Source organism: Priapulus caudatus, unplaced genomic scaffold (assembly GCF_000485595.1).
Source record: "Priapulus caudatus unplaced genomic scaffold, Priapulus_caudatus-5.0.1 Scaffold658, whole genome shotgun sequence".
NCBI classification, from domain to species: domain Eukaryota; kingdom Metazoa; phylum Priapulida; class Priapulimorpha; order Priapulimorphida; family Priapulidae; genus Priapulus; species Priapulus caudatus.
The window spans coordinates 68,231-77,966 of NW_014577719.1; the positions used below are offsets into that span (position 1 = coordinate 68,231).

At 46.5% G+C, this 9,736-nt stretch overlaps 1 protein-coding gene across 1 annotated transcript; it reads right to left on the reverse strand.

Moving 5' to 3' along the window:
• Positions 1–976: 976 nt before the first annotated feature.
• LOC106812533 (FAD-dependent oxidoreductase domain-containing protein 2-like) lies at positions 977–9,265 on the reverse strand. The gene is made up of 7 exons (XM_014816429.1): positions 9,129–9,265; positions 8,399–8,629; positions 7,909–8,075; positions 7,369–7,534; positions 3,774–3,901; positions 3,119–3,229; positions 977–2,217 (listed from the first exon to the last, which is right to left on the reverse strand). The coding sequence occupies exons 1-7, from the start codon at positions 9,263–9,265 to the stop codon at positions 1,907–1,909; spliced, it is 1,251 nt and encodes a 416-aa protein (XP_014671915.1). The 3' UTR covers positions 977–1,906.
• Positions 9,266–9,736: the final 471 nt, after the last annotated feature.

Sequence of the window (9,736 nt, forward strand, 5' to 3'; positions counted from 1 at the left end):
ATATCATATCACATCATATCATTAACATGATTCCCCTCTGATAGCGAGATTCGTGACACTGCTGCTGCGCAGTAGGTTTAACCCACAGAAATAATATACTAGGTAGACTCTATAGGTGTCTCTATATATTTCGATGGTTTAACCTTTAACGTTTACTGTCTTTCGAAGAATCCGTAGCGACCAGAATCCCAACATCACTACTTTACATGTTATCGCGAACACATAACTATATACAATGAGGAGTGAATAAATGTGTTGATTTCACACAATGTTTTGATTCACTTCCAATACATTGTATCAAGAGTACATAATAGAGATATTCTATCTATAATAGAGACTATAGACTATAATAAACTATAATAGAGAATATCTATATGTACTCTTGAGTGTATGTATACAGTGTATGTGTGTGTGTGCGCGCGTGCGTGCGTGCTGCGTGCGTGCGTATGTATAACATATATATATATATATATAATTATATATATTTATTTTGTATCTAGACAATGTATTATATAATTCTGTTCGTGATACTACCAATAATAAGGAAGACCAATAATAAGACCGTATGGAAATAATATAATTATACAACCCCGAGATTCGAATGGAGGATCACCACATCTCTTGTGCTTCAATTTTGATATCTGCTACTACAGCTATATAACATATGTACGTGAGAATCGACTGATATATGAATTCGCATTCCAAGTTAAACAGGTGTTATCCATCACAGCACATAAGAAACTAGACAGAGTGCACTCACGAAGTGCATACCTCCGCCGACAACATACGCCATATGCCATACAACTCACGAACACACGAATAACCCACGATATACGCCAGCGTACTGACATGTACACGCTCCGATGTAACATGTACGTGTTACGAGCTGGCTCGCTGGGCTCGCTGGCTTGCTGACTCGCTGGGTGATATCGAGCGACCGCCAACGACATACGCCATACGCCTCGACGCGCTAATATCGATCGCGCGAACACACGAACACACGAGAGCGAAAACATAACCTCCTCCAACTCTGTTGGGCGGAGGTAATGAGACACCGTGACAGATCTAGCTTCGTGGTCAAGGCTATGAAAACATATTTGTCAAACTTTTATGGACATACCATCACATACGACGAGTACATATCCACATTCATGTGTATACATAAATATTTGTATACAACACCCTGTCATCACACACCTTTGTAAGATAATATCAGGACTCAGGAGTGTAATATAGAGATATTATTATAGAGATATCTCTATATTATACACTCCTGATAATATGTATTAGGATGATGTTTTGAATTTCGATTTAGTCAGAATTCTGCAAACCGTGATTCTTTTATCATACACATCGCTGAGGAAATAAGATCACATAAATTTTCACATTTCATCTACTGGTGATAATTTAATTATCCAACAGCGCCATCTAATGTGGGAACTAGTGTGTAAACTGCACTAGTTGGTGGCTGCTGCCTATTAGACTCATTACAAGCCTGCAATAGTCAAGGATTAATAAGTAATGGTTCTTCTAAATAACTCATACACAATAGGCATCGCACACAAATACATGTATATATGTATACTATACAATAGCTGCTTTGGAAACCACATATTACATATTATATATTATTTATAGCCATATATATATATTATACATTTACGGTTAAACAATCAAAAAACATAGAACTCTTTAAAATGGGGTAAGTAATTCATTCACACGACTAGCCAATCGCGAAGCTGCATCTGGCGACACGTCGTGCCGTGATGCTCTCTTGTTCACCAAGATGATTCGCGACGTTCTCGTGTTCGCCGAGACGACGCGCGGCATTGTGCCTACCATAATACGACGTCGGACGTTCACTTGTTCACCGAGACGCCAACGCCTCATACTCCTCTCTGCGACGTCACTCGCTGAGCGCGTACTCCTGGCTCGCCAGGTGGCGCTGATGCTTCGTCGTCGGCACCAGGCCGCGCCCCGCCATGTAGAACTCTTCGCAGGCGTACGGCAGCGAGGCATGCGTCAGACGCAGCGCGAAGCACTCATCCGTGAAGCGCCACCTGGTGTCTACCTGCAGCGCGTCGTCGACGAAATGCCGCAGCGGGGCGACGTGCGACGACAGCGCCGTCCAATCGGTGAGGAAGTCCTCGACGACGTGGTGCAGGAGGCGGGGCCTCGGCAGCAGCCAGCCAATCGGCTTGCTCGCCATGTCCGCGGCTGTGTGCGGGGATGAGAGAGAGAGAAGACGTGTCAAGCGCCGTATTGCGGAAGGCGAGCGAGGACTTGGAGGAAGGAAGGGATGGCGAGTGGAGGCGGGAGTGGGGGAAAGGAAGAGCAAGAGGCGTTAGGGAAGGGCGGGATGGGGAGGCGTAGACGGGAGGGTGAGGGGGAGGGAGGAGGGGAGGGGATGGTGGGAATGAGGAGGAGGGGGATAGCAGATGACGAGGCGATGTACAACAGGGGTGTCAGCTGCAGCGGATATGCGCACGGAAGTATTACACAGAGCTGCTCTGTGAATGATACTACGTAACGTATACATGGCGACAACCCGAGTCGCGAACATGTTGACACGTACGACCATCCGAACCAATGAACAATGCTCCGTTATTTATTTTAACAGCCAGTTATTATTTAGTTTTTTTTTTTTTCTATTCTCTTTATTTTTTCTATTTTTCTTTGTCTTTTTTCGTAGATAGCTTTAATAGAGTAATTGGAGTTATTTTTTCTTTGTTTGTTTTTTTGTTTTTGTTTTTTGTAGGCTTTTTTTATTGTTTTTTTTGTTTTTTTTGTTCTTTTTGTCGGGTTGTTATAGTCTTTGTTTTTTTTGTCTTGTGATTGTCGTTTGTTGTGTTTTAGACTAAATTCTCTATTTTATTATTTATTTAATTAGTTACTATATATATAATTATTTGTTTTAATTATTAGTTATTTATTTTAAATTCGTTCTACCATTAAACGTGTATTCGCGAACCGAGACACCCTCGTGTCAGTGCAACGGCCTTCCCGAAGAGAAAATCTGAGCTCGTGTTTCGAAACACGACCGCCTTTGAAATTAGCGCAAATTGCCTAAGGCCGTAAATGAGGGTAAGACAGTAAGATGGCGTTAGATTGGACTCACCGGTCGGTAGTGCGTCATAGTAGTACAGCACCGGGTGGAGGAAGTTAGAGAGGTGCGCGTGGCTGTAGCTTCCAGTAGCTCGCTGACTGTGGAACGGGTCCTTCCCCTCTCCTGCAAAAAAACACGAACATAAGGCATCTGTGGTGTTCACAAATAGATTAACCAGATTCAGATACGTTTCAGCATCTTTATTGGCAATGTCCAACATGGAAACTTGCTGCCACGGAAACTCTCTGTTTCATTACTTTCCTTTCTCGATAGGTAGCCAGCACACAACATACCAGTATCCTCAACACATTCCCTCTCCTGCAACAAACACGAACGAGGCGTCACACTAGGAGAGAGATGTGGTTCACCTATGTTTCCTATGTGGTTCACCTATGTTTCCTATGTGGTTCATCTATGTTTCCTATGTGCGCTTCACCTATGTTTCCTATTGCGGTCTTCATCTAGGTTCCTTGTGGTTCATTCTATGGTTTCCTATGCTGGTTCACCTGCATTTCCTATGTGATTCATCTCATGTTTCCTAGTGCGCTTCATCTTATGTTTATATGTGGTTCATCTGTTTCCTTATGTGTTCATCTATGTTTCCTATGTGGTTCATTCTATGTTTCCTATGTGGTTCACCTATTTTTCTTACATGTGGTTTTCTTACCCGAGAAGTTTTTGCCGTACTCGAGGACGATGACGATCACCGGACCAGCCTCTATCCCGCTTATCGCAGCAAACTCCGGCAGAAGGTTGATCGGAAACGCCTCCACGTAATCTGCCCTCCGCTTGTTGCTGAAGGACACAAAGCATGCAGCGTTAATTCCCCACCTGTTAGTTAATCTCTTTACCCAGCTGAGGCTCTGTTATGTTCTGTGGTACAGTTTATCTGTCAGTTATTAGTGATGAGGATCAGTGGGGTTGGTTGCCGAAACGTCGCGTTTTGTTGATCGAGAAAGTGACAGGGATTTGATGATAAGTGGTCACATTTGGTTTTTAATTAGTGGACCCCCAAGGCTAGCAGACGAGACTGCAAACCCAAAACATCATATTGATCTGCCAAGTAACATGGTGTTAGAGACCAACCACAAAACCATGTATTTTACACCTATTTTTCTCGAAAAGCAATGGGTTTTGGGACCGAACTAATTCCGCTTCGGTGCGCGATAGCATTTGTAGTTTCTTCAAGTTTTGTTGTTGTTCAGAATTACGATTCGGAAATAATCTGGGTGCAGAATTCTGCTTTAGCGGTAACGACGTCAGTAGTAGCAGTAACGCTGTAGCATTTCTCCTCTTTCTCTTATCAACACTCTACCACTCTAGCATTTCCACTTAGCGCTTCTACATTTCCCCTCTTCCTGGCTACACATCAACCACCTTAGCATTTCCAATCGTCTCATAGTACGTAATTATACAGAAATAATCTGGGTGCAGAATTCCGCTTCAGCAGTAACGACGTTGGCAGTAGCAGTAACACTGTAGCATCCACACTTCGCTTCTACATTCCCCTCTTCCTTACTACAAGTCTACCATGCACTCTGCTATAAGTTACCACGCAACTCTTTACACATCTACCATGCACTCTCTACACATACTAACCACGGCACCTCTACACATCTAACCATGCACTCTCTACAAGTCTACCACGCACTCTCTACAAGTCTACCATGCACTCTCTACAAGTCTACCACGCACTCTCTACAAGTCTACCATGCACTCTCTACACATCTAACCACGCACTTCTCTACACATCTAAACCACGCACTCTCCTACACATCATAACACGCACTCTCTACACATCTACACGCACTCTCTACACATCTAACCACGCACTCTCTACACATCTAACCACGCACTCTCTACACATCTAACCACGCACTCTCTACCACGCACTCTCTACACATCTAACCACGCACTCTCTACCACGCACTCTCTACACATCTAACCACGCACTCTCTACACATCTAACCACGCACTCTCTACACATCTAACCACGCACTCTCTACACATTAACCACGCACATCTCTTACCATCTAACACGCCACTTCTCTACACATCTAAACCACGCACTCTCTATACAGTTAACCATGCACTCTCTAACATCTAACCACGCACTCTCTACACATCTAACACGCACTCTCTACCATCTAACACGCACGTCTCGACACATCTAACACGCACTCTCTACCACGCACTCTCTACACAATCAACCACGCCACTCATCTACCACGCCACTCTCTACACATCTAACCACGCACTCTCTACACATCTAACCACGCACTCTCTACACATCTAACACGCACTCTTCTACACATCTAACACGCACTCTCTACACATACTAGACACGCACTCTCTACACATTCTAACCACGCACTCTCTACACATCTAACCACGCACTCTCTACACAATCTAACCACGCACTCTCTACACATCTACCACGCGACTCTCTACACATGCTAACCATTGCACCCTCTAACAATCATCTACCCATGCACTCTCTACACATCTAACCACGCAACTCTTCTACACATCCTAACACGCACTCTCTACACATCTTACCCACGCCACTCTCTACACATCTATACCAAACGCAACTCTCTACCACATCTAACCACGCACTCTCTACCACACTAACCACGCACTCCCTACACATCTAAACAACGCACTCTACTACACATCTCACCACGCCACTCTCTACACATCTAACACGCACTCTCTACAAGTCTACCATGCACGTCTGTACGACATTCTAACCACGCACTCTCTAACATCTAACCATGCACTCTTCTACACATCTTTAACACGCACTCTCTACACAATTCTAACCATGCACTCTCATACACATCTAACACGCACTCTTACACATCTAACCACGCACTCTCTACACATCTAAACCACGCACTCTCCTACACATCTAACCACACACTCTCTACACATCTAACCAACGCACTCTCTTTACAATGCTAACCACGCACTCATCTACACATCTAACATGCCACTCTCACCACAATCTAAACCACGCACTCTACTACACATCTAACCACGCACTCTTACACGGCTCTAACCACGGCATTCTCTCACACACTAACACGCACTCTCTACACGCACTCTCTACACATTACCACGCACTCTCTACACTCTTACCACGCACTCATCTTACACATCTAACACGCACTCTCTACACATCTAACATGCACTCTCTACACTATCTAACACGCACTCTCTACACATCTACCACGCCACTCTCTTTACACATCTAACACGCACTCTCTAACACATCCTTAAACCAATGCCTACTCTCTACTCACATCTAACACGCACTCTCTACACAGTCTAACAACGCACTCTCTACACATCTCACCACGCACTCTCATACACATCTAACACGGCACTCTCTTACAAGGTCTACCATGCACTCTTGTACACATCTAACACGCAACTCTCTACACATCTAACCATGCACCTCTCTTACACATCTAACCACGCACTCTTCTACACATCTAACCACGCACTCTCTACACGTCTAACCATGCACTCTCGTACACATCTAACCATGCACTCTCTACAACATCTAACCATGCACTTCTCTACACATCTAACCCACGCATCTCTACACATCTTACCATGCACTCTCTACAACAATCTAAACACGCACTTCTTACACATCTAACCACGCACTCTTTACACATCTTAACCACGCCTCTCTACACATTAACCACGCACTTCTATACATCTAACCATGCACTCTTCTTACCACGCCACTCTCTATACCATCTACACATGTCACTCTCTACCACGCGCACTCTCTACAAAGTCTAACCACGCACTCTTACACATCTAACCATGCACTTCTCTACACATCTACCATGCACTCTCTTTTACACGCACTCTCTAACAAGTCTAAATCCACGCATCTCTACACATCTAACCATGCACTCTCTACACATCTAAACCATGCCTCTCTTACAACATCTAACCATGCACTCTCTACACAATCTTAACCATGCACTCTCTACACATCTAACCACGCACTCTCTACACATCTAACCACGCACTCTTACACGTCTAACCACGCACTCTCATACACATCTAACCACGCACTCTCTACACATTAACAGCCGTACTCTCTTTACACAAATCTAACCACGCACTCTCTACACATCTAACACGCACTCTCTACACATCTAAAACCATGCACTCTCTTTTACACATCTAACCATTGCACTCTCTACCACGCACTCTCTACACATCTACCCACGCACTCTCTGAGCATGATGACGTCGGCCAACACCCCGAACATCTGGTAGAGGTCGGACGCCTCGTTCACTCTGCGCAGTATCGCGGCGACGATCTCAGTCGCGCGCAGCGAGTAGGCGGGCCATGCGTCGCCGTGGTTACGTCTCTCGAGTATCTTGTGTAGCGTTCTCGCTGCGGGGAGAAAACGGGGAGAAAACGGCTCGTGGGATTACGGCGCGAAATTTGGACGATGCGGCGAAGGAGCGATTCGGAGTATCAAGCGAGTATTTCGAAGAAAAGCGTAAAATTACATTATACTATATTAATAATAGTAATTCCTATTAAGTCACAACTCTCAAGTCGCACCGGCATCGATCTTCACCGAGGCCAACCCTCGGGTCAACACGACGAGGCTAACCGAATATTCGCTCGTCGCAAACGTGCGACGACATGCCTAATCACACGCGACAAAATCACGTCATTAATGAACGAATTAATTACGAATTAATGGACGAATGGCGCGAGACTTGCGTGACGCTGCTGACAGCATGCGCAGCGCCACCTACCGGTGTATCTAAATCCGTGGATGAACCCCCCGGCGGATCGGCGGAAGTCGAGGGAGTGGGTGTTCGCTCCGACGAAGAACAATCCCGGAACGGTCGTCGCCTCGTAGTTGTCGCCGATCGCCGGGTACTTGGCGCGTGCCCCCGACCCCCGCTGCACGCCAAGCGAGCTGCCGAGAACAAGCGAACAGCAGAAGATTACGATTCCCCCCGGCATCGTCGCGACTCATCACAAATTTTACTCGATTAAATGCGCGCGGAGGGGAGCGTTTGGGGTAGCATGATGCCGCGCGCTCGACATCGAGGAAAATTAGTTCTTTGTACTTACACTTCTTCTGTTCTTCTTCTTCTACTTAACCAAGTTTTAAGGCTTAATGCCAATACTGTAATGTAATGTTGGCGTAATGTTGGTGTAATGTTTGCTGTGTAATGTTGGCGTGATGCCAATGTACTTGGCGTAATGCCAATACGCGTGTGAGGAAAGATGGCTCACCCGTTGAAGAGCGAGAAGTCGTATTTGAAGCCCAGGCAGTTGATGACTCTGTCGTACGGCTCTCTCAGTGCGTAGTTATCCGTCGTGACGTCGTTGCCATGCTTGTCGGCTATGACGACCCTTAGTCTGTCGCCGTCTCTCGTCACTGCCAGCTCCTCCACGTTGACACCATCGGCAATGCCATCTAGCGACTTGAGTTGGTACGTATCGAGGAGATTATTGTTCACGGCCCTGGGAAGGGAACGGATGGATTATAATTAGCATTGATTACGTTCGTAATTAAGCGACACAGGCAATATTATCAGGATATTATTTTAATAATCACTAAATGTCTTTAGGTTCTAGTCAAGGACTTACAATATAACATTCAAATGATTTTGCTAGCATAACTGTTAACAACAACATATGGCATCACCCTCCATCTCCACACCCACCTCCTCATCCACCTCGCCCACCTCTGCACCCACCTCACCCTCCCTCTCCCTTCACCAACTCCACCTCCCCTCCCCTCCTCCTCCCCCTCCTCACTCCAATCCCTCACCCTCCCCACTTTGCCTCCCCTCCCCACCCACCTTTTCTTCCACCTCCCCTCCCCTCCCCTCCCTTCTCATCCCCATCCTTCACCCTCCCACCTTTTCATCCCCTCCCCCACCCACCTACTTCTTCCCCCTCCCTCACCCACCGAGGTATCCGACGTATGTGCGTGGCCCACGGCGAGGCGGATACATACCAAGAATATGCAGCGATAGCGCGATATGTGACAAGTGGTGGCGCCCCGATTGCTGTCGGCGACTCGAACGCGGAGTTTCCGTTCCGACACACGCGGAGCACGCTCTGTCCCTCGTAGTCAGAGGGGTCGACGGACATCTCGTCGTTAGTGTTCGATCAGCGTGGAGCCGCGCGAACTCTTGGCCGCTGGCACTGGAGACGCCGTTACCGATCGCATCAGGTGCTACAAGAGGAGACACGAGAATGAGAGCAGAGATGTGAGAGAGAGAGAGAGATGAGCAGGGAGAGGAAGAGAGAGAGAGGAGAGAGAGGAGGGGAGAGAGAGAACAGAGAGAGAAGAGGAGAGAGGAGAGGAGAGAAGAGAAGAGAGAGATGGGAGAGAGCGAGAGAGGGAGAGAGGAAGAGATGAGAGACGGAGAGGAGATGCACGAGAGAGGAAGGAGGAGAGGGAGAGGAGTACAGAGAGAGAAGAGATGAGAGAGGAGGAGATGGAGAACGAGAGAAGAGAAAGAGGAGAGAGGGAGGACGAGAGAGAGAGAGAGAGACGACGAGAGAGAGAGAGAGACCGGACGAGAGAGAGAAGGAGAAGAGAGAGAGAGAGAGAGAGGG

What these genes read in the sequence shown, in the direction of transcription:
- LOC106812533 (XM_014816429.1), bottom strand. Translation starts at nt 9,265, where the DNA reads ATGTCCGTCGACCCCTCTGACTACGAGGGACAGAGCGTGCTCCGCGTG. An exon ending in GACTTCTCGCTCTTCAACGG is followed by an intron (nt 8,076 to 8,398) that starts GTGAGCCATCTT and finishes TGTTCTCGGCAG; the next exon opens with CTCGCTTGGCGTGCAGCGGG. An exon ending in GACGTCATCATGCTCAGAGA is followed by an intron (nt 3,902 to 7,368) that starts GTGCGTGGGTAG and finishes TGTGTCCTTCAG; the next exon opens with CAACAAGCGGAGGGCAGATT.